The 26,511-nt window shown below is 37.1% G+C and overlaps 1 protein-coding gene across 1 annotated transcript; it reads left to right on the forward strand.

Annotated features, from left to right (window-relative positions):
* The first annotated feature begins 13,606 nt into the window (after window positions 1-13,606).
* Window positions 13,607-26,463, forward strand: inavaa (innate immunity activator a). Its single transcript, XM_030138229.1, is given in 11 exon segments — window positions 13,607-13,721; window positions 18,630-18,725; window positions 19,248-19,381; window positions 19,653-19,775; window positions 20,039-20,273; window positions 20,377-20,430; window positions 20,868-21,093; window positions 21,792-21,941; window positions 23,476-23,557; window positions 23,560-24,123; window positions 25,648-26,463. Coding segments are annotated over 10 exon segments (1,725 nt in total). The 5' UTR covers window positions 13,607-13,721; window positions 18,630-18,661; the 3' UTR covers window positions 25,741-26,463.
* The last annotated feature ends 48 nt before the right edge of the window (window positions 26,464-26,511 follow it).

Consider the following 26,511-nt stretch of genomic DNA (forward strand, 5'->3'; position numbering starts at 1 on the left):
ATATAAAATCTATAATAAAACACTATAATCTACACAACAAAATAAAACTCCCCACATGAGATAAAACTGGATGAAATTGAATTAAACATAATTTCTTTATCTATCAGCAATACTATCTGAAGCAAAAAAAAGCCTCATATCTGTTCTTGAAAAAGATCTAAAACAAACAAACAACAAACACAACAAAAATAATTGGCAAGGCTTGGCCATGACTGTGCAGAAGACAAAACCCACTGAATAATATGAAACAAGTTATAAAATATCATACACAGGTCTTCTGCAGCCTTGGTATTCTTGAAAACAAAGGTCAGCATATACTATCTATATAAAGTTCTTTGGCTACATTAACAGCTAAATATAGAAAAGAATGATATATTAGCATGAAATGCTTGTTATGTCTATTGTGTAAATGGAACTCAGTACTTTTACTTGAGTACTATGTATAAATACAGATTGGAAGTACTTACTTGAGTATTTTTATTTTATTCAATATAATGCTTCAACTTTCATCTTTCTGTTCTTTATCAACTTTCGTTCTTTATTTAGGATCCTCATTAGCTGTACCATAGCTGCAACTATTCTTCCAGGAGTCCTTACAATAATCTTTACAACTTGTCAATGCCAATAACATACAATATAATCATCCAAAACAATTTTCACATACTACATAACATACAATAATAAATAAATAAACAGACAAAAATAGAGACACAACAGCTCCTTTAGGTTAGCAGTATATACAGTACATATATTCAGTTAACCCAGGTATCAATCATTTATGGTCAATAGATGTTTCTTAATTGATTTCTTAAATTTCATTTTACAGTTTTCTGTGTGTGTTCCAGTAGTTTGTTCCATTATTGCATAGCTCTGTATATTACCATTCTTTTCATTGCATTTGTTCTTGATTTGGGTAGTGTAAAATTACTTCTGGTTGTCTGCCTGGTTGTGTAGCTATATCTAAAAGATGAAGTGCTTCTTCATAGGTTTAGAAAATTTACAAACTCTCTTAAAAACCCTTTTGAATTTGCTGGAAAATACAGTGTTGCAAAGCTGAAAACTTAATACATCTACATGGTTCTCTGACTACAAACAAAAGACGATCTTGTAGGACATGACATGTTACTGTAGATTAAGCCACCTAAAACATGGACAGCAGTAAAATGGAACATACGCATTAACCTTCTGAGACCTAAGAAAGTAAAAGTTTTGGCTTTTTTACATTAAATAAATGCTTTGATTAGAAACAGCATGATGCAACAGTTTTTTCAGATACATTTTTATATTATGGAATGTCCTTTGCAGTGGACAGCATTTTTGTATTTCTTTTTTCTTTTCTTTTCTTTTTTTTTTTTGATAAAGTTGTGAAATTCTTGCCCCCTCCTGAGGACAGAAATGCACTACTGGGTCTCAGGAGGTTAATGTATCAGTGAAATGGATCCAAAAAACAGTAAACATGGAGTAAAGCTCTGACTGCTTTCCTGCTGTTTTGCCAGTATTTTGTCAGTGTTTGTCTCTGTCAGTGTTTGGTGGTGGAGGAGGTGTGGAGGCCGTGCCAGTGAGGTTTAAGCTGCATTTGTGTCAGCGGCAATTAACTAATCTGTGTCCTGTGTCCTGTGGGGGTTGTGAGGTAATCTTCAATGGCGTAATAAGATTTCTGCATTTACTATCACTACTGTTCTGCGGCACATTGAGTCTGAGTCTTCCTCAACAGCAATATGTTGGACTTGGAAGAGACAAATAAAGAACCAACAGACAGGTAATGTGAGCAGGAGGGACTGTTTTAAAGATGGACTGCTGACTTACTGACGGAACACTGTTATTGGACCAAACAGTAGACCTCTGCTGTCCTGCCATGGAGGGGTCAAATGCAAAAAAAGTGAGTTCCGCATCTTAATAGTTGTTTTTTTTTGTTGTTGTTGTTGTTTTTTTTTTACACCTGTTCTCTGGTCTGGTGATTAAACAGCTGATGTCTGGTCTGGTGACCATCTGTCACTGCTTCAGGTGATTTCTGGTTTTAGTGCAGTTTTAAACATAATCTTACTCTTTCTGTTCTGTATGGAGTTTCATGATTTTACTCTAAACTATAGTTCTATGGTTTGAATCTATTTTTTATTTAGCTCCGTGGCCACTGGAATCAATTGTATGAAACTGATCTAAATATGTAAATTGGACAAACAATGTAAGTGTTTATTCTTTCAGGACTCAGCTGTTGGATCAATTTTGAAAAAGTTTGTAGATTAAGATTTCCTCAATCCCACTTTAACACATAAAGACCCAAACATCCACCGGTGCCCAAAAGCATCCACTGATTTAACTGTTTAATACCTGTTGATCCACTAATCCTATCAGAATATATAAATAATCACTGTAAAATGCAGTTTGTCATCTTTTCATGGTCATCAGATATGACCCATTTGGACATTCAGAGACTCTGTAGTTACCGTGGAAACACTGTCATCATCTGCAACATAGATTCACCGATAAAACCCATGAAGTTTGATCCAATGACAGTGGATGGACACACTTGTTTTTGTATTCAGCTGATGATATCTTGCTGTAAAAGTCCCTTTTTCTTCACTTTTCTTTGTAAACTCATTAATAAACTCCAACGTTTAATCTGATCTTTAATGAATATCTACATGATCAATAGTTAAATGTGGGGAAAATACCTGATTTTCACAGAAAAAGCAAATTACAGAGGATATTATTAGAATAAATGGTGATAAATCATGTAGAAAGGTGAAATAGAGGGAAAATTGCATTTAGGAACTGCCATAAAAGTAGCACTGGGTCTTATGAGTTAAATATTTCATCATTTTTTCAATTTAGTTTTTTGCGTATTCTACGGGTTCAAATCTTTTTATCCTTAATAAAGCATACTTTACCTACAATTTAGCAAGAACAAAACTCTATGAATAACATATTTATATATTTTAATTCCATATAAAATATCATTCTATCTGGAATTACTGATGATAAATATGTAAAATGTTCTTAATGGTGTAAATAAACCTGTTTGCATCCATCAGCCTAAAGTCATCCATTTAAGTTAAAAAAATTCATGGGAAGGAATGCTTTCTTGGACCAAAAACAAGTTTGTTTGAGGTGCTTCTATGGCAAAAGGGATTCATAAAGTAGATATCAAACTGGAAGAAAAATCCAAGGCACTCTCTTTAAACATTAAAAATGCCTTTATTAATATGGCACGGTCATATCTAGACCTAAAAAAACACTTCTACACAGTTCAGCTTCAAGACTTCATCAGGAAGTCAAAAACGTTTTGACCTCCTTGAGCCATGTTAATAAAGGCATTTTAATGTTTAAAGAGAGTGCCTTGGATTTCTTCCAGTTGATATTTTAACATTTAAGTGTTGAGGTTACATTTGAGCCATGTTTATTGTGCTACAGTTTAGGTTGTGTTTTAGTGGCATGTTCAACACAGAGAGTAGAAGATCACTTTCGAACAAAGTCTAAAACGTGGTTTGGCCTCAAACTTGAGTAACACTTCCATGAACTTTTGCATGAACTCAGGTGGATGTTAGAAGGTGAAACACTTAGAGTCTATTACTACTATTACATAATTCATATTCTTACTTATTTCATTTATGATTGACTGAAAATGTGCATCTTATTACAGTTTTTATGTTAAACCTATGTATTCCGTACATCCTTGGATATGTTTTAAAATGAACAAAGGTCCGAAATCTTTTGAGAGTACTTTATACAGTCCCTTAAATGTTCTGGATCTCTGAATATGCGACACATGTTGGTGCATTTGCACACAAGCAACAAAACATGAGGCATGAATCGTGTTTCATCATAAATAATAAATAAATGAGGTCATGTTCATGTTTGTATTGATAGTTTTTAGCACAGGCGGGTAAAGCTGCAATCACATCTGAGACAAAAGAAGAAGCAGAAGGTTTAGGTCAGGGGTGTCAAAAATACAGCCCATGGACCAAACCGCCCACCAAAGGGTCCAATCTGACCTGTGGGATCAATTTACAAAGAGTAAAAATTACACCAAAGTCATTAAACATCAAAGGTGTCAAACTCATTTTAGTTCAGGGGCCTCATACAGACCAATATGAGTCTCTAGTGAAATAATTACATAATAATCTATAAATAATGATTTCTCCAAATTTTTCTACTTTGTTTAACATGAAAAAAGTAATATTACATCATGAAAATGTATGCATGTACAAACTATCCTTTCACAATAGATGTGCATAACCTGAACAAATACGAACCACCATGTAATGTCTTAAGAATTGTTTTATGAAATGTTTATGTATTTGTAGATCTGCTGTGATCTGTAAGTTGTAATATGCAAATGTGTAAATGATGAACTGAGGCATAATACTGTAAACTGCACTTATTTTTCAGAAGAAATTTGAGGTTGTCATGATTGTTCAGCTTATTCACATTTTCATAATATTATTTTACATTTTTCACATTAAAAAAAGTGAAAAAATTGTATAAACGTATTATTTATAGCAGTGGTTCTCAACCTTTTTTTGGCTCGTGACCCCAGTTTAACATCACAATTTCTGGTGACCACAGACATTCAAAACAGAGAACATTTTTTTGCTAAAATTAATTTGTTGTTGATCATGTAATAGCTTCCTATCTATGTTGCAATTACTGTTCATATTTAGACACTTTAGTCTATATAATGTATATTATTAGGACGGAGGGCAGAAAAGCCAGGTGTAGATTACGATACAAAGTGAGAATTTTATTTCCTTGGTCAGATATGTACAGTCAGTCCAGCTTGGATTGCAAGGCTGACAATATACTGAACAAAACAAGAACTCAAACTATGAATTATGAAAAGAGCTGCAGCATCTGAAACTGACCACAATGAACATTGAAAGATAACAGTACCACAGTGATTCAGTTTCAGCTTCACAGTTTGTCTTTCTGTATTGTGATTGGTCTCTGTCAACTCACCATATAATTTTTTATTATACGTTTGTTTTTTTATTTATTTATCAATTACTAGAAATTTTCAGCGACCCCATTTGAATTCCCGGCGACCCCATGTTGGGGTCCCGACCCAAGGTTGAAAACACTGATTTATAGGTTATTACATTATTATTTTATTGGTCCAGCCACTTAAGATAATGTTTGGGTTGTACGTGGCCTCTAACTGGTTTAGATGGACTGGTTTTGTTGGAACCAGTCTAGATCTGACTAAATCCGGAATAATGGCCTCCATCAGGTTTGATCTGGAGGCTTATATGTGGACAGAAACAGTCCATTAAGTCTTAGACACCTGGTTCGTGTAGAGACTAAAGGACACAACAGTCTATTGTATAAGTAAAAGGCCTGGAGGATCTTACAGACAGTTTTAAAAGATACTTGCGCTGTTGTCAGATGTATCTCTACCTTTGAAGGTCTCCTCGGTCACAACAGCAGTCAACCATCTGTTCCGTCATAGGAGCCTTCTGTACTGGTTTCACTGGGCGTGGCAGGGATGTCCATGTGCTTGTGTTTCAGTAGGATGTTATGAATCCACGTTGTTATCCTCGCTGTTATACATCCAGTTAGCGGCCCATATTTACGTCACTGTTTTTCTTTTTAATTTTGGTCCAACACACATTGCCAAAGAATATATGAGCTCTCAGTCTGGCCAGATCTACTCTGCCATCTGTCCTAAAAGGCCGACAGGGAAGTTACGTCACATTTGGGCTCCAAGTAAACACAGCTCAAATACTTAGACAACACAGCAGGCACTGTCGCTTTCACCTCTTATCTAATTATACTCTGTCAAATCAAGTGAAGATCAAAATACCACAAACTAGGGCAACAAACCAGTTTTGGTACAACAGTGATAGTGTGTTTGATTGACTGTGCACTAACAGGGTGTCTCTTCTATGCTTTTGAACTTCACAGAAACTGGGATATGGACATCATAGAAAAGGTATGTAGGTAATGAAACTGTGACTAGAAGATAAAGAAAAAGCTAAACTAATTATCATGAAAATAGCTGACGGATTTGATTCTATATTTGGACAAATCCTCTATTTAAGTAAAACTTGTAATGAATCACCACAAAAATATTCCATTAAAAATAAAAGCATTACATGAGAAATGTTATTTAACCCATAAAGACCCAAACAGCCACTGATGACCAAAACATCTACTGATGTAAACTGTTTAATACCTGTTGATCCACTTGTCCTATCAATATATGTAAATAATTGGTGTAAAATACAGTTTTTCATCTTTCATGGTAATCAGATATGACCCATTTGGACGTTTGTGTACCGTAGTAAACGTGGAAACACCGTCATCTTCTACAACACTGATTCACCAGTAAAACCCATGGAGTTGAATCAATGACAGTGGATGGAGACACTTGTTTTATGTTCAGTTAATGATATATTTTACTAAAATAGTCACCTTTTCATCAGGTTTCTTTGTTTCTGATATAATAACCCTCAACTTTACTCTGAGCTTTAATGAACATCTACATGATCAGTGAATTAAATACAGGAAAATAACTGACTTTAACTGAAAAAGTGCAAAATACAGATGATAATAATCCAATAAATGGTGATAAATCACTTAAGAAAAGTCAAACATTAGAGAAAAAAAATTTTGGAACTGCTACAAAAGTAGCACTGGGTCTTTATTGGTTAAATAAAAGTACATATTAGCAGCAAAAATACTAAAGTAACAGTGCTACTTTGGTCTGTCAGAAATTATTATTATTATTATTATTATTATTATTATATTATTATTATTATTATTATTATTATACACATCAGATTAACTAGAAGCACTCGGAGAGTGCAGACCTCCGCCAAGGCTGATCAGTGGCCCCCCCTGTGGGCCCCCCCCACGCCAAGGAGGTTATGTTTTTGCCAGGGTTTGTTTGTTTGTTTGTTTGTTTTTTTGTTTGTCTGTCTGTTTGTCTGTCTGTTAGTGTGCAACATAACTCAAAAAGTTATGGACAGATTTTGATGAAATTTTCAGGGTTTGTTGGAAATGGGCCCCCCCGTTGGCCCCCCCACCTCCGATCACCACCAAAATTTAATCATTTCTTCCTTATCCCATTTCCAACAAACCCTGAAAATTTCATCAAAATCTGTCCATAACTTTTTGAGTTATGTTGCACACTAACGGACAGACAAACAGACAAACAAACAACAAACAAACAAACCCTGGCAAAAACATAACCTCCTTGGCGGAGGTAATAATAGTGACGTGTCAGTGTTTTGTGTCCCAATACTTCTGTCTATAGATTATAGTTCTGATCTGTTTTCAGACTTTTTCTCTCCTTTGGTTTTGGTGACATATGGAATGATTTGAACATTTATTGAAATGAAACCGTACGATGTTTAGGAGGAAAAATCACAGCTTTGTAAAACAGTTAACATGTCACAGACATCTGAAACGTGAGCCGACAGCACAATGCTTTTTAAGAGGTCAGAGGACTGGTTTAGTTTTCAACAAAAGTGTTGTATCATACTATCCATTGTGTAAAGAAGTAACTGAGGCTGCTGGACAAATATCTAGGGGAGTAGAAAATATAAAGTTGAACACTAGTAAAGCACAACCACCTTAAACTTGTACTACAACACTGATCTACAATTTATTTATTTTTTTTAGAAATGATCTGCTTCAGAGATTAAATGTGCTAAATGTTACATATTTTAATAACATTAATTAGTAAATAAATGACAAAAGTGCTGGTTTTCAAGGTGTATGATAAAGTGTTATTACACATATATTGGTTTACAATAGATGCATAAATCTTCCACTAGATAGAACTTGTAAAGTGAATGTATCGCAATGTGTAGACAGTGTTTTGAAGCAGATCTGGTAGCTCTGAGACTAATATTCCTTTGGAGTTAAACCCATTGTCTCACTAATTCTCGAATTTCACGTTTTGGCCCATGACTGTATCTTGGAAACTTTAGCCAACCGACATTTTTAACTTGATTTTTCTTTATCAGTGACCCACACATGGTAAAATTTCACTACTTTTATTCTGGAAGCATTTTACTTGTAGACCAGTGTAATAAGTCCAGTAGTGAAACGTATTCCCAGTTATTAAAGTAAAATAAGACGTCAGTTGTGACTGAATGAATAAACTATCTGTGTTTTGCTTTGTTGCTCAGACATCGGCATCCTCCTCTGTCCCATCAGTCCACAGCAGACTGTAGTAGTGAGGAGATCAATCCCCCCCAGAAAACTCAACGGCTCCTCTGTGGATATACCCAGCTACCACAACCTGCACCGGGAGCTGCTGCTCAGCCATAAACGGTACAAACCAACAGAAGGTCAACAATCAGTTATCTCCAAACAACCATTCACCTCCTGAAACCAGAACAAACAAAGCAGCGTTAGCTGTGGCCTATTGTGTGTCAGATCTATTCACTGGGCTTCAGATACATTATTCAATTAATTCAATTAACTTGTTTGCTGATTTTGTATTGATTTAAAGAATATGACTGAATTATTTAGATTTCAACATTAAAGTATATTATCTATCCTTTTTGGAGTTGAGGAAAAATTATCTACATATGGATCATTGTACTGACTGTCCACAAAACATATAAGCTCTGAAAGGCTGCATCTATACAGGGCTAATGTTGTAATCTATTAACTAATTTTGGGGGCTTTTACTGGCAGGGTCTGGTGCTGGAGGAGAAACCAGAGCTGCAGCGAGTGTTGGAACAGCGCAGACTAGAGCGGTACAAAGAAGAGGAGCTGGCACGACGGAGGCCTTCAGATCTGGAGACAGAGCTTCGCAAAAGACAGCAGAAACTGCAGGAGGTCAGCACCAATAATAATAACAATAATAATAATAATAACAATAACAGGTATTTCACAGGAGTACCTTCCAAAAGGAGGCAGAGGAGTTGTCATTTTCCCCATTTGTGCATTTGTTCACTTCCAAAAAAAAAAAAAAAAAAAAAAAAAAAAACTCAAAGAATTTAAAAAAAATACATGAAACAACCAAGAGGAATTTTAACCACTTGAATCAAAAGCCCATTGAATCATCTGTGGTAAAAGCAATGATCCACCACATACCTTTAAACATGGTCTCATTCTCTAAAGGTTATTTAACCATTGTGACAACCCCAGTGTAGAGCTTGTTCCATGTTTCCAGCATCTCCTTCTTTTCCTTTGTTCACATCTTGTTTAGTTACACACTCATCACCTTCACTTATCTATGCACACACTACACTACTAATAATGCTGACTACATATGTAGGATTGACTTTATTTATCACCCTGCCCCCCCAAAGGGGAGGTAGGAGTATTGTTTTTTTGATAGGGTTTGTTTCTTTCTTTGTTTGTTCATTAACACTCTAGCAACAAAACTATTCGTTGAATCCATACCAAATTGGGTTTATAGATTGCCAGTGACCCACAATAGATGTCATTACATTTTGGGAACAGTGGGTCAAAGTTCACATTTTTTATGATTTTTTTTACATCTTTTTTTTCCCCCATTCACATATAATTGGTGAAATTTCAAATGTCTGTAAAAACAAAAATTGGTTGAATCCATACCAAATTGGGTGTATAGATTGCCAGTGACCTAGAATAGATCTGATTATATTTGGGAAAAGTAGGTCAAAGTTCACATTTTTTTGATTTTTTTTGCATCTTTTTTTCTCGTATTTACTTATAATGGGTGAGATTTCACATGTCTATAAAAACATCACTTTTGTTTCAATTTACTTCAAACTTGGCACATATATAGAGGCAATTGATATGCTGACATCAGCACATGCATAGACATGATGACATCAGCTGGATCGATGCCAAAGTAAGCTACAATATGTGAAAGGGGCGGGGTTTATTGGGCCTGGCACGACTTACTATTACTATTACTGTTACTATTATTATGTTTACTTTGATTAGTGGACTATTTAATTAATAAATGTTATTTGTTTGCCGGTATCTTCCTGTGTTCATTTGTTTTGTCAAGGTTATACAAACCAGTCTTGACGCAATGTTTTAGTCAAAATATTGGTCAGTATTTGTCAAAATGATCCAATGTAAGTATCCAAGTAAAGTTTTGTAAATGATTTAAAATGAATAAACTGATTTAACGCTCAAAGTCCTAAACAGCCCCTAGTGACCAAAAGCATCTAAGTATTTAATAACTCTGAACCACTATCAATGAACTATCAATACATTTTCATAATTCAGGTAAAAGGCAGTTTCTCAGCTTTTCACTGTATAAGATATGACCCATTCAGATGTAGAAATGTGGAAACACTGTCAGCATTGTTTCACCAATAAAAAACCCATGTGGTTTAACACATGGAAGTGGCTTAGATGCTTGTTTTTTCTATTCAGTTAATGAGGATGATATGATGATAATATTGTGAAAAAACTCAGTTGTTTATTTATTTATTTATTTATTTTTTGCTGTTCTGATGTATAGCCTTTAAATTTATGTCTTTATGAACATCACATGGTCAGTAAATTAAACTTAGGAAACACCTGATTTTTACTGGAAAATGCAGAGGACAAAACAGTAAACAGCGATAAATCACTCAGGAAAGGTTGTATGTCAAGAAAAATCCCAATTCCCAAAACAAGACACAAAAGAGAACAGAGGAGAAAATTGTACCTTACATGTGTAGATTCTACAAGGCTAACATTAGGTAAGAAAAACTGATCCACAGGGTAATAAATATTTGAGAGCAAAACAGAATGACCTAATGTATTCGTATATATGTTAAATGATCATCTGCAACCTGAACGACGTATGTTCCTTTACACAAATACAGACATTTCCACCATAATTTGATACTACTACTGGCAAAAAAAAAAAAAATTATGCAGATTATTTAAAATGTTGATAATCTAAATACACTTGGAAGTTCAACGAATAAGCCAAACTGTGGCCAAATGTTTCAGTGTAACATGTTCAGAGGCTGTGTTTTTGTGTTTCCAGTATGAGCAGGAGGAGATCAGGGCAGCGGGAGAGCCAGCAAACGATCCCAGAGTTTGTCCGCGGAAGGAACAACTTGAGGCGTACCCCGATGTCTGACCAGTGAGGCATTTCAGGCTCCCATCAGCCCCTGCACCATCTCACCATAGTGGCCCTACCTACTGTGTATTTATCCACTGTCCCTGTCCTACATTACAACACAACACAAAAGCAGCAGCTGGATCATGTCTCGTAAGCAGGTTTTAAATTAGATTGTGGAGTAATTTCAACAAAATATTAAACAGTGTTTCATAAAACTTGATGTTTCTGATGAGGGAAAGGAAGTGCTTTGTATTTTTCATCGTGAAATGTTTCGTTCAGAAAAAGCTACAACTGCTTAAAGTTGTGGCATTTCTTATTTTTTCAATGCAATATACAACTTATTTTTTAAATCATCTTATATCATGAATTGGAAACGTATAGTATTTGTTTTTGCTCTCAAGCGGTGATCAGCCCAGCCTAAACAACAATACTGCTAACAGACACATTTTTAAGAAAACTATTTCACATCCCCTTTGTCTCCCCCACTGTGACGAATGTGCAGTATTGTTTATCCGTTTCTGTTCTGACTTTTCTAGAGTGTCCATGTACTGTGGAAATAAAAACTTTATGGTTTGCAAAGATGCATTGTTTTCCTGGACACGGTTCAACATAGTCTAGGGACTCATTTGCATGCAGCTCTTCTCCTGAGGACACTAGGCGGTCTTTCACATGGATATGGGACTTTGTTTAATTAGCTGATCTTTCATATCCATCACGGGATGAGAGAAGAAAGCAGGCCTATCTGGAGGAGGCTTTTCAGATATGTAGGCTAGCAATACCCAGGGGGCCTGGTTAGGCACTGGACACTTTGGGACAGTCGGAAGCCACCTGCCCAAAGCAAATAAAAGCCTGTTTGCATTAGGTTATTTTGCAAACACGTAACACAAAATGCATACTAAAGAAAGTGAGAAAAAAACATGCAGATTTGAATAATTAGTGAAATAAACCTAACAAAGGTGAAGGTCTGAATTGATGAATGCAATTATTTGGAAATTCTAAATAATTTGCTCATGTTTTTATATTATTTAGTCATTTCCTGTGATTTCATTGGCAAGTAGGGAAAACTGAGGTTTAAATCCAAAGGGTAAACAACACAAATACATTTGGTGGAGCGGGTATTGTATTTATATGACATCTCAGAGGCAAATGTTGTTTTTAACTCCACAGTTACTGTTGTTGCTTAAGTTACTTACCAGGTAACAGTTTGCCATCCCTTTTTGTGTTAAAGGAGGATGATGAAGTGTTTCTTTAAAATGATCCTCCTTTTGTAGATGAATAAATCCTTCCATTATCTACAAAATGAATGTTATACAAAGCTGAAAACAGGCCTGCTTTTCGAATTCATGAAGACCTGACTTTTTAGAGATATGTGGCAATCACAGGACAGTGAAACTATAAAGATATGAAGACCTTATATATATATATATATATATATATTATATATATATATATATATATATATATATATATATTATAGATAGATAGAGATAGATAGATAGATAGATAGATATAGATATTACACATACATACATACATATATATATATATAATATATATATAATATATATATATATATATCTATAATATATATATATATGATGCATTGCTCTTCATTAAACATCATATACACATTAATACTTCAGTCAAATAAACCAAAAACATGTTAGTTAATCAAAATTATAATGATCACACTTCACATTTCTCAGTCTCTGCATTAAGAGACTAATGTGGATTAATGGGAAATATGTACAGCATGAAAAACAAAAGTTTCAGGGAAAAAACAGCTTCTATAAACCAAAGTGGTAGTATGTAGTGTGACCTCCCTTTGCACTTAACATGTCTTTATCCCTTTTGTTCAAACAATATGAGATTTTATTGCATTAATTTTCTGATGTTTTATACCAGGTTTCATTCACCACGTCAAGATATTTGTGTCACACTAAATAGTCCCTTTACCTTTGTTTAGGTTTCATGTGTCGTTTTAAGACTGTACACAGATTTCATGCATTTTCTTGATGAATCTGAAGAAAAAGACAATGACAAGTGAATATGTATGCACATTTCATCTCTAGTGGCCTAAGATTTCTGAACAGCATTGTAATGACTCTCAATACACCATTCATATTAATAGTGATAAAATAAAATAGGAAAGACTAACCCCCCAGAATATATTTGTTCTTTTGTTAATGTTTGTTTTCATCAGTGTGGAGGAAAGTGTGCTTGATTACCTCCCTTCACCTCCCAGCTGTGCCTGTGTTTTTTTTTCGCACACCCTCCTTTCTCTCTGAACTCCTCTTGTTTTGTGTCTCTTCTCATGTTAAAGCCCCCTCGAGTGAGTCGCGTGCTGTGTCAATACGCAGAGCGTGTCTGGAAAGTCAGCGTCGGACTAAACCATTTTACTCAAGGTTAGGGGTCGTACCTTCACAAAAAGTGCACGTTCTGTACATGTCTAGTTGTTCATTGACAAAAAAATAATAAAATCTATTTAAAAAAGTAAATAATCTAATATAAGATGCATAATGAAAAATTGAACGAAATAAGCACTTCAACAAAAACTTAATTTACTTTCTCCCCCTCATTGTAAAAATGAATCAGTCCGAAACAGATGTCCCAAGCGTCGCTCTCACATCTGACCAGAGAAAGTCTGCACCATCCTGCTGTCACTGGTCATGTTAACAGAGGAGGAGAGGACAAAACTCATCAGTAGGTAAGTACACACCATCTACAGCATATGATATAAATGAAGAAAAACTCGTAAAAGTTGGAGCTGGAGCTTAAATCACGGTTAGGGAGAAGATTTGGGTCTGCGCGTGCCTGTTAGCCGTTACTTTTTTTTTATCCTGAAACATTTCACGGCATTAAGTTGATGCATTTATTCAGGCTTCAGAGCTAAAACAGATGCATTTTACACGGACAGACGTTTTGTTGTTTTGTTTTTTGTCTGAGGATTATTGTTACTTCACAGCTTAAGGTTTTGAACTTTTAGAAGTTTAGGTCCAAATTACAAATTAACCTACCTTGCTTTTAAATCTACATAAATAGGCTATTTATTTTTCTTGCTAATTGAAATATAATACAGCTTTCATGCTAATGCACTAACTGTAAATATAGTATTGTATTTTAGAGGTTACATTACATAATATCCTAATACATTAAGAGTGTAGTTCTTTTATGAGCACTTTTTATGTTAAGAAATTAAAGTATGCTTTTTATATTGAATTACAGGTGGTTAATAGACAATACAAGTAATGTCCCCTATCCTCCCATAGTATCAAAGGTGTCAGTCCTCAGTGTCCATGAATACTCAACAGATGTGGTAAATGCTGGTTAATCACTTCCTCTGTGTTGACACTCGTGTGGGTTCAACATTACCATGAATATGAGTTACTTTCACAGGTTGGCCTTACTGTACATGCGGCCACAGGCTTGTTTGTGGCTGCTGTTTGTGCCTACAGCAGCAAAATAAACACAAAGCTCCCTCAGTCCACATTGTTGACAGATGTATGGTGCTACAGTGGTGCTAAAAACAACACCCGTGTGTTGTTATGCCCCACAGGGCACCCAGGTTCTTTTGTAAATGCTGGGCACTGCTGTGTGAAAAGCTGTGACCACATCCTTCCAGTAGAAGGGTGACCATCAGTGTCCATTCAGAGGCCTCAGAAATGATGACTACGAGGGACAAGGTGTCATGATCCCTGACTATGTCTTCAGCCTCTGGAGAACAATGGAGCATCTCTTCTTGCCCTCTGTATTTGTGCTGTCGCTGGGCTGTAACAGAGCTGGTGTGTCTGTGCAGCATATGGCCTCCAGTGGCTGAGAGCAGGCCAGCGTGCAGCTTATTACCCCTGCATTGTCCCTGTCTGAACACCCTGCACTGCTTGGCAATTGTGATCCGAACTAACACTGACAGAGCCAAGACACTGCCAGTGCTGGGGTTTGAACTTTGCATTTATGTTATCTCAGCCTCCTGTCTGCATTTTGCTGCTGTGTGCGGAGTTTCCACAATCAGCACTACTTCTAACATTGAGATCTGACCCTAGTGACGTGCTTTTGTAATACAAACACTTCATTTTTTCCACTCCTGGCTGGTCACCCCACATTGATGCACTTTTCCTGTAGAAGGCCTATATTGTGTACAGAAGGATCCATTTTTGCTGAATGGATTTGGCTTCTCATCAGACTCTGAAATAGGCATGTTGTAAAGTTCGGTTTGGTTTCTTCCACAGGTATCAGCAACTCAGTGGAGGATCTTAATTACAGGGTTTGAATAAGGCCTCGGTCTGGTTTCAGGCATCCCTCCCTGTTTCCTCGGCGCAAGGCTGGTCCCTGTTGGTAATTCCAGGGCCGACCACATGTGGTAATGAGCACGGGCAGCAATGGCAGCATTCCAGGAGATCACAGTTCTAAAAAGGCTCATGGGAAAGGGTGGTGGGGGAAGTCGGGGAGGACAGTGAACCACATCATGATCTGCTGCCATAAAACACCCACTTCCGTAGATGTTACATGGTCACGTCGGGTGGGCTGTGAGGATGGGCGCGGCGGTCGGTTACCATCCTGACACGTTTCTAGACAGTTCAACAGTCATCAAGTTACCAATCCATACCAACAATCGAGAATGACAACGAATAAAAATAAAACAAAACTAACAGAAACTGATTACACGTTTATACAACACTAAAAAAAAATTATAGTTGAATGTCTTCAGTTTAAGCTTTGTCAGTTAATGTTTTGTAATTGGTTGACTCACACACGCCTTTTATAGATGGGTGGCTGACAAATAAGACAAATGAACCCACATTACAAAAACGATCTGAAAACTAAACATTGACAAACCAAGCAAACCATTAAATGAAAACCCACCATATTACAACTGACCTCCAACTGAAAACAATAAGTGAAAAGAAGTAAGACTAAAGACTAATGAGGACTATTAGAATCTAACTCATCATCATTAGGAGTGACCAGACAGAGCAATTATAATGTTATGACTACACCAACTTATAAAGTCTGCCGGGTGGAGCTGCTATCATTATCTGTGCTTCAGGAATGGATTGCTTTTGTTTCAAGAAAAGTGTTGTTTATGACTTTTCTGACAGTGTAATTTCAAACACTCCCATGACTCCAGATTTCATGAAATCTATGACAAATGGCATCAGAGTCTGGCAATAAGCTGCAATGTCTAGTGCTGTTTCACCCGAAACCCACCCACTCAGTCAGCCTAGACCTCCAACCACAGACATTGTGAAAGTCTTCAGAGAGTTATGGGGTGTAATGGGTAAATCCCACATTACCCGGCCTGTCTCTGATTACGAGGCTGGATTCTTGTTGACGTACTTTAGTTTTTGATACGCTGCTGCATGGAGCCATGTGTCTGAGAGTACAGCAGCCCCCATCCTTACCTTAAAATCTCAGCACTTCCCATCACTCCGCTACAGCCTTGTCTCAATATTGGCCCAACATCACTGCTCCAGCCTGAAGCAGAGTTGTCAGCAGATATTGCGCCCACAGCAGATTATTGAGGCCGCTTGGTGGATACGGGCCTTTGTTGCAGTGTTGTTTTACTGAGTCAAGCTGCCTGAGCCTCATTGTGTTACCAGGTCGCTCATAACTGCGTCAGTTCACATGAGTGATGTGGTGAATAGGTCAGGCCTATGGGATACACAATAATATCCCGGTAGAGGAGGTTCTCATGTACACAGGCTCTGATTCTTCCTGGTCTCTGCAGGAAAAGGCCTGATACTGATCTCTAAACACAGAGGATGAGACAGGAGCAAAGGATACTCTGAGCAACACAGTCAATTATCCTGACTGTTTATGAGGTCATCTTTTATTCCTGACTTATCTACTACTCATATGAATTGTTAAGGGCTGAGAGACTAAAGAAAGATTATGAGCACTTTCATTATTTTGTGACATTAGAGGACATTTACCTAATGTCATTGTACACACGACAGTCTATTCTATTCTATTCTATTCTATTCTATTCTATTCTATCTATTCTATTCTATTCTATTCTATTCATTATCCAACCAGGATTAGTATTTCCATTTTATGTTGCTTCATCTCATAGACAAATATTTTGCTTTTCACTCCACTAAGTCTTTTCAGTCCTGACCCATACACTGAAAACCACATCTCTCCAAACGTGGTTTAATGTATTTTTAATAAACTGAAGGATGAAAGTTTCTTTACGAACTGAGCAAAATTGTCCTCCTTCTTAAGCTAAATAAAACACTCTTGGATTTACTGGAAAATACATCACCACAAAGCTGAAACGGGCTTTTTTCTGACCTCATGAAAAGTTGAGTTTTGAGAAATGGCTGCCTCTCTCAGCAGACGTAGACAAACATATGAAAATTTATAGAATATAACACATTGCTGTAGATTATACTCCTCAACAGTATTAAAGTAGTTAAATGAGCTCAACCCTGAACATTTACAGAATGTAAATCCAACACATTATTGCAGGAGTAATATGACAAGAGCAACATACATAATAGTAAAAGACTGACAGGGACCATTTTATGTGACTACTTTACTTTTGATACTTTAAGTACATTTTGATATAAATACTTACAGAATGAGTGGCACTAGGTGCACTTCTATCGCTGTTTAGTGGATATTAACACAAAGGCTGTGTGTAAACAGTACTTTTATGAATGTGTGGTATCAACTGTTGACAAACCCTAATGATATTATTTCCTGGTAAATTTGTTTATCCCTGTTGGTCTTTTTAGAAGTCTGGCAAACATGTGAGATCCAGAGTAAATTAATTGACCTTAAAAATCTGAAAATAAAAGAGCATTTCAGGAGAAGTGCTGTCATTCTAGGGCAATTTCCAGCAGAAAAAAAAACAGCAACAACAAACTCCTTGGCCTGGATTGAAAAGCTTCATTTTACCAATTTGTTGTGATTGTGTATGTTTTCACTGTGTTGTGCTTCTCCACATCATGTAGTCAGCCTGATGTTAGGTAGAAAACAACAAAGAAACAGGCCATAAACATGAAATGCACTCGTCTGCTTCTGAGCGGGTGTTTGGAAATGTGTTGCACAGGAATCAGCAGGAACCTTGTGATCTGATGCTGCGTGGACAAGCCCAGCATTGAGACATTCTTCCACTTCAAAGCCCCCAGAGGGTTTCTGGACACTGGTTGAATAGGAGCTGAGGGAGGGTGTGTGGGGGGAACAGGTGCAGTCCCTGAGTGGGGTAATTCCTGCTGCCATCTGCTTTCCTTTTCGGGGTCTGGGCTCTTTAAACGCCCTCTGACACGCCTCATGGCGACACGCTCCCCGAGTCAGCCGCACCGTGCCCCGTCACCATGGCACCACGATTCGGATTAACCCCTGCACATGTGCCGAGTCAACTGTGGGGGTCTGCCTCTTTTGTGATGGAGCATGGGAGGGAGAAAAAGGTGGAGGGGGAGGAGGAGAGGGATGGAGAGCTGCATGGATAAGTGTGTGAAAGGACACTCGCCAGTCTTCACTTTTGTTAAGAGAAGCAGCAGGAGTGAGGATGAATGAAGCTGTTTGGGAGGAAAACCACAAGAGAATACAACCCTTAGAAGTGACCAGTTTAATTTTCACTATTTACAACAAACTCCGTTCATTTCCACAGGAATCTCTAAAAACTTCAACAAGATATCTGAGATGACAACCATGGAGAGTAAAGAGGAGATCAGTGACACAGACAGTGGGATTATTGTTCACTCTGGTGAGAAAAAACACTAATGATGCACATCATCAACACAGCAATGCAGCATCCCATTTTCATACATACAGGCTGATAATAACACAGCAGTACCTCTAATTTTAAGTTGCATGACTCTGTGACTATTCCTCAAATTAAAGTCAAATGACAGAGGTCTTTATCAAGTGGAATAGTTTTTATTTGTTTATTTGTGTTTTTAAAATGAATTCCCATCAGTGACTGAATGAAAGCAGTTGTTCTTCTCAGACTATAATCACAGTATAAATCTTATATTAACATTTATTAACATGAACATTTGTAAAATAGTTGCATGATTTTCACTTAATATTAGATGCCATTCAAAGTGAGTTAAATGTGCAATTTTGGTAGAAGAATCAAAACACAGACTTCTTTCTTTATCAGAATTGTCTTTTTATTATTTCAACAATTAGAAGTTTATTAAAACACACTTTTACAAAGGATGTGGAGCTTAACATTTCTCAAAATGGACCTGTGTTGGTGAGCTTATGTTGACGTATGCTGCAGGTCCAGACAGTCCCACGTCTCCAGTGAAGGACCTGACGACCCACACCAGGGCCCTGAAACTAAAGCACCAGTCCCTGGAGGAGCGACTGGAGCTCTGCCTGCTGGAGCTCAGGAAGCTCTGCATTAGAGAGGCAGTGAGTAACTATTACATTACAACACACACAACCTCCAATCTCACTTTTTTTTTTACATTTTGAAACAGCAAAACACAACATATGAAGAGAAATAACATGGACACTTACACAAAACAAACTAAAAGCCTTAACACCTGTAAAAAACCTCCCCAGCTGAATGTACTCAGTGGTTTGACCTTAAGGTCAGGTCTAATACTACAACAAAATTAAGTGATGTTGTTAGAATTGCACTTTTGTCTATTTTATTGACCTGCTTTTATGGTCTTTACAGGAGCTGACTGGTAAACTGCCTTCAGACTATCCTCTGATGCCTGATGAGAAACCACCTCGAGTTCGAAGGAGGATTGGAGCTTCTTTCAAACTGGACGAGGGTCTAATTCACCTGAATAATGAGGTAAAGGCCCCATGAACGTTTACAGCACAGAGCAAAAATAGGTTCACTTTTGAACAGTGATTTGAACCCAAAACAAACTCCAATGTGTTTTGGCATCAAGCCTTTGTCAGCAAGCCTGCAGTATTTTTTTTTTGACATTTTAACTGTTTAAAACTCTATCCAACGAGTGCCTCAAATAAAATAATTTTTAGTCCGGGTAGCACTCCTACCCAAGTATTTTTTTTTTACATTTTGAACTAATATTTGAGTTTGGGTTTTTATAGGATTCAGAGTTGCATGCACTGGAGACTGACTTGGCGCTTCAGCGGCAGATTTATGAAGCAGCTCGTAAACTTTCCCTGGAGGAGAACCTCAGTAAACCCCAAAAGAAAAGCCGAGCACAGCAGTGCAAGAGGGAGGAGAAGAAAGTGAAGGAGCTGCAGGAGGCAGTTTTCCAGCAAAGGATCAAGAGTGAGTGCAACTCACCATGCATCAACATCTCATCCAAACAAAACAAAGGTGAGGGACTCTGCTGCCCCCGCAGGGCAAACTGTGCACTGCTGCCATGACAAACTGCATGGATTTAATGGACATTTTACAAACATCTCCTCTGTGTTTGCAGATCTAAGTATGTCAGATGACAGCTCCCTGTCTGATGTTGTGGCCCTGGATGATGGTTAGTGTGGATAATATTTAATGTAGATTTACTTTTAAGGTAATTGTGATTGTATGTGAAACATAATTGGATTATGTGGCAAAGAGCTAAAAAATAACTGTTACTATATTTAGATTTTTCCTGCAGCTTTCATTCAGTAAATCTCTCATGTATTTGAGTGTCATAGCTAATATTAAAGTGGGCAGACAGTAGTTTCAAAGAAGCAAAAGAACAACAAAACACCCAGAAGTAGTACAATTTCAAACTTGACAAATAAAATGAAAATATGAAGTAAGTGATCAAAATATACTGTTTGACATAAGATCAATAGAAAGTGTGATACATGTCAGACAGAAGTACTCCAGCAGCTTTGGTCTACAACAGATTGAAGGAATTCTATGAACTACAAAGAAAAAAAAAAAAAGTACAGCTCTGACGGATGTTGTGTTCCTTCATAGATGTGGACTCTCCCTGCCCTGTGTCTCCTCCAGTGCTGGGGATTTCCTTCTCAGACCCTCTCCAGCTTTCGGCCAAGACTGTCCAGTCATCCCCACAGTCCTCCAGTCAGAGCAGCGTGGAGCATGAGCGCTCTCCCATCCAGAACTCTCCATGGAAAGAGTCGAGCCTGGACCAGCCTTATCACAGGGCCACTAAACTGCAGTCTCCTGGCAGCAGCAGGTCCAGGTACGAGGTCTCAGAAAGTATGGACACCCAGTGAATACTGGACAGTACAGAGAGGAGAGTAGATACAAATTATTCACCAAATTCCCATGGAAATACTTAAGCTGGATGTATCAGAAAATTAAAACATGAGACTAAAAAAAAGTAGTAAATGTCATGGTATCATCTATTGAAATAATAGAAAAATCTAAATTGAGTGTAAAACGCAGTAAAATAAGTAAACTAGGATATAAAAGTAATGTTGAAAGTTATTGGCTGTGATATTTAGAAATACTAAGTGATAATTATGAGTGATCGTAAAGAAATTTTGCACATGATGAAAAGTTCTATTGTAATAAATTACAAAAACCAATCGTGCACAGGATAGTAAATAAAATATATAAAGAAATACAAATGCTTAAAGTATAAATATTAATGAACCTACTTATTAATGTACTCATGAAAGGATATATTGTGCTTCATATACATAAAGGATTAAACATCAAAATGAAATTCTTATCGTCTACATAGAAATATCTCAGCCAGTTTAATTTCTGAAATAACTATTAAATTAATGCTAAAATCTGAGTAAATGTTAAGTTTTATTGTTCCTGCTAATTGGTAGCGTGTTGTCCAATCTGCTTGTTGAATACATATATACTGTATTTCTGGAATATGACCCATCCTTCTCATGTCGTCCATCTTGTTTTTGTCGTGTGCAGTAGTCCAGCAGGGACCCAGGTGTCTGCAGACAACGGTCGGGTTCTTCCCTCTCAGTTCATTAAGAACTCAGCTCTGCGTCAGTCCCACTCCACCAGCGCCCCCTCCACCCCAGAGCTGCATGTACGCCGGCAGTACTCCCAGTCCTTCAGGTACTGAAACCCAACGATACAGTTAGAATAACAGCCAAACTCTAAGCATAATAGCTAATGTGATATTCTACAGGCTGTCCATAAAGTCTCTTTACAATTTAACACATTTATTACAAAAGTAAATGAATAGACAGATCTGTGGAAATTACTACAAAATGAAAAGTAGATGTTGAAGTTTTTTTTGTTTTTTAACTTCATTTAATACACCTCTACATGGACACCATTAGTTCCATGAAGCACATCCAGATGGTACTGGATTTCTTGCCATGTTGGCTATATCATAGCCTCATCAGTGGTGGCAGCAGCATCAGTGATCTTAGCCTCAGATCCTTGATGTCTTCAATACTTAATCCTGTAGTTTCACTGAGTCTGCGTCTCTGATTTTGTTTCAATAAACCATGATACACCGTGCGTTTTCTTGAGGAGCAGCAGCAGCTTTTTAGTGGTTTATTTAACAGTACTTATATCATCAACAGGGTACCTGAAATACTCAAATGCAATTTGATTAAAAACTTTCATAATCACTGAGTACATAAAACAAACTGATTAAGATATCTCATCAGTTGCCTTTGTAATAAATTTTTTAAATTGTAAAGACTTTGTGAACACCCTGTATTTATGGGAGTTTAATAATCTACTGTGTCACCTATGAAGAACATGCTTTTCTCATACTGTTAAACAATAATTTTTAGATGTAATTAACTCATAAAGACCCAAACATCTACCGGCAACCAAAAGCATCTACTGATGTAAAATGTATAAAACCTGTTGATCCACTAATCCTATCAGTACATGTAAATACTTGGTATAAAACAGTTTGTCATCGTTTCATGGTCATCAGATATGACCTACTTAGACGTTCAGAGGCTCTGTTGTGAACGTGTAAACATTGTCATCTTCTACAGCATTGATTCACCAGGAAAACCCATGGAGTGGATCAGTGACAGTGGATGGAGACACTTGTTTTATATTCAGTTAATGATAGATTTTACTGAAAAAGTCACTTTTTCCTTCAGTTTCCTCTGTCTCTGATATAATAACCTTTGAATCAACTCTGAGTTTTCATGAAGTTCTAAATCAAATATAGGAAATTAAATATAGGAAAATAAATGATTTACAGTGAAAAATGCTAAATATAGAGGATAATATTATAATAAATGGTGATAAATCACTTAAGAAAGGTTAAATAGAGAGAAAATTATTTTGGTAACTGACATAAACAGAGCACTGGGTCTTTATTGGATAATGGCACCAATCTATTAATAAGTAGGCCATGTCCTTCAAACATGTAGAGATACATTTTTATTCATGTTTTTTTTTAAATTCATGATGCTTGCTTTGCTTAATGAGTCCACGGAAAATTGAATTAAATTCACATATTTTAATAATAATTTATAATATTGTAAAGACAGCAGTGTGTTCGTATTGGAGCACAAAGCAAAATTTCCAGCAAATACTCTAATGATGAAGTGAGATGAAAATAAACCACATGCAATGAATGAAATGTAAGGTAATTTTACTTTTGTGTCTTCAGACTTCCCAAAAGTAAGACATCTGCTGCCTCAGAGAATAATCGAGGAAGAGCCCGGCCGCCCCCGCAGCGCCGCACCCCGATGTGGTGCTGCGTTCAGCCGAGTACTCCCCCCTACGCCCTTCTCAGTCCAGCTCTGAGGACAGCAGCTCGGAGCACTCGTCCTCCTCCTACATGAGTTCTCCGGGCAGGGATGGACCCACCGAGATCCCAAAGCTCTGCCCTCCACCGTACGGATTTCACTTTGGATCTCATAAGAAAGGACTGTCCACCTTCTCCAACAGCCCTGCCTCCCACAAGAACCCTGGCCAGCCCCAGCCCCAGCGCAGCCCGGCCCACTCCAGGATCACAGACGACAGCCCACTCTCCCCTCAGGCCTTGGACATGGAGAAATGCTACATGTCACCCCCTTCGGCCTGCAGCCCTCCGCAGAGACAGTGGCAAGAGGGAATGTTGTCCCCAAGGATTATGCTGAAGCCGCCTCCCCCGTACACCAGGCTGGTGCGAACACCCTCCCTAAAGGAGTACCCGAACCACGCCATCCGGCTGCTGCCCAGGGAGATCGTATCAGAGGAGCTCAAGTCCTGGCACCAGAGGAATCAGAAGGGCGTCAAGAGCCCCACCTCACCTCATCTGCCCTCGTTTAAGCAGGTCAGCACTGTAAAAAAATTACACCTAGTAAACGTAGTAAATACACAGTGCTGTTTTCAGCCACGTTGTTAATTTTTCTATTTCATTTGTATGTTTTTGAGACAATGTAATCCAGTGTTGAGCTAATTTTTAGACGCATTTAATTATCAATAAACTTACTATGCATTTTACAACTCATCAAATACCTAAAAGATAGTTGCCTCTTATGAATGACTAAAAATATAAAGAAACCAAATAATTGAAAACAAAAATAAGTAAAAGCAAATATATCAGTGGAGTATTAAACAAAATATTTATTTTTGGAAAAGAGTTGATGGACATACAATTGTTTATCCCATTTTTAGTGGTTTAACACCTACAAATAGCTATCAATTTATTTTCCCAATTTTATATTCAACCCACTGTCATGAAAATACACATATGTCTCATTTTTACACACAGTCCTATACAATAAACAACTATCCTACTTTTATAACTCAAACACCATCAGATCCACTCAGTAACGAGTATAAACTTGTGTGACATGACGTGAATATATTTCACTAATCCTAACTTGAATTAAACTGTCCTCATTTGTGTGATCCTGAAGGAATGACACTAGGTGTTTCTCAATATGTGTTCTGTTCTTCTGTTCTTGTAATCTCGTGAAATGTCATCAGTCACGGCCCAAATACTGTTCCATTTAAAAGTTCGCACAAACCAAGATCAGATGGAATTCCTGGATGTTGTTCTTGTCTCCTGGTTTAAACCAAGGATGCACCGGTTGGTGACTCGTGTAGACTTGGCTGGCAAATATCCCAGGATGCATTTGGTGCTACTCTCAAAGGCAACGGCTGCATTAGTGACAACTTACTTATTTACTGAGTAGATGACAGTCACGAAATGATGTGATACGGTGTTGGAACACATGCAAGAGGCAGAATAACAATAAAATACATCTTTAATATCACAATATGGGATTCAGCAAAATTTGTTTATTCAGTTTTGAAGAATATACAAAATGTATAAAAAATATAAATGTTCCAGAGGAAGCCATTTCACTAATAGATGAACAAAAGGAAGGGAAACAGATATCAGTGGCTTTTTCTTCGAATTTATGTACACAAGTTTTGAAACATAACATTAACTCACCTTTTGCTCATCTGAGAAAAAAGTCAGAATTCTGAGATTAATCTCAGAATTTTGACTTTTTTCTCAGAATAATAATTTAAAAAATATATTGGACCTTAATTTTTATGGCCCTAATCATCTTCCGTAACAAATGTTGTGAAATCAAATCGAGTGACATATTGTGGTGGGTTGCGGTAAAACGTTAGGGAGCCGATGGTAGAAATACAGCAGAGCCATGGAGGAAAGATCACAAACACCAACCGTTCCCATTACAGAGACTTGAGTTCTCAGGGGCCGTTCTGACCAATAGCATACTTGGCGAACTTAATATTGAGAAACACATATTATGAGTGTTTACAATATTTCCCACCTGTGACTTGAGTCTGAGCTCTGACTGGTTGTGTGTCCTTCCAGGGTTCGGGTAACGTGGTCCTGCAAAGAGCTGCCGACGGGACTCCGCTGCAGTGGTTTGTTGCTGAAGATGCTGAAATAGTGAGTCAGGTGTAGTGAAGACCCCCTCTTTCCTCCTCTACAGTACATTTAGTAGGATGTTTGAATATTCCTTTTAATTTATCTTTGTATTTATTAACTCTGTGACTCTCTGTGAGATTGTTTGTCTGATGATGTGTGACGCTGTCATTGATATGATGCAGAAAACATGTCAGTACCCTGAGGAGCACAATTCTGTATTATTAATTTAAAACTTAATGTAAGGTGGTATGCCAGTTTTATTTATTTTGAGTTTTCTAAATAGAGTTTCTACAAGGTGACTTGAGGTTCATAACATTTCAATAATGGGTCATAAGATGGTTCATACGATGTAGTTTCAAGAATCTCATTGTGTCTGGCACACATTTTGCACGAAAAATTCACCTGCAGTCGTTTTAAAAAGTTGCCTCATTCTTAATATAATTTTTATTTTATGCTGTATTTATCTATTATTTAAAGTTTCTCCCTTGAAACATCAAATTTTTAAGTATCTTTGAAAAAACATTGCCCTCATATATATTAAATATACATATATATGTAGTTTGACATTTGTCTAGTCATGATGTGAATTAAGATGAATTTTAACCCTTGCTATTAACTCTCTTTAATTAATCACTGATGCTGTTAACAGTGGTTTGATGAATGTGTCACTGCAGTATGGTATTTTGTTACTAACCAAGTGATTGTATCAGTTTTGATATTTTTTTGTATATTTATAATAAAAAAAAAATACGAATTCAAGTTAAATGTGTGGAACTTTGATTTGGAAAAGTCACATTTTCAGGACAA

This window comes from Sphaeramia orbicularis, chromosome 7 (genome assembly GCF_902148855.1).
Source record: "Sphaeramia orbicularis chromosome 7, fSphaOr1.1, whole genome shotgun sequence".
Lineage (NCBI taxonomy): Eukaryota > Metazoa > Chordata > Actinopteri > Kurtiformes > Apogonidae > Sphaeramia > Sphaeramia orbicularis.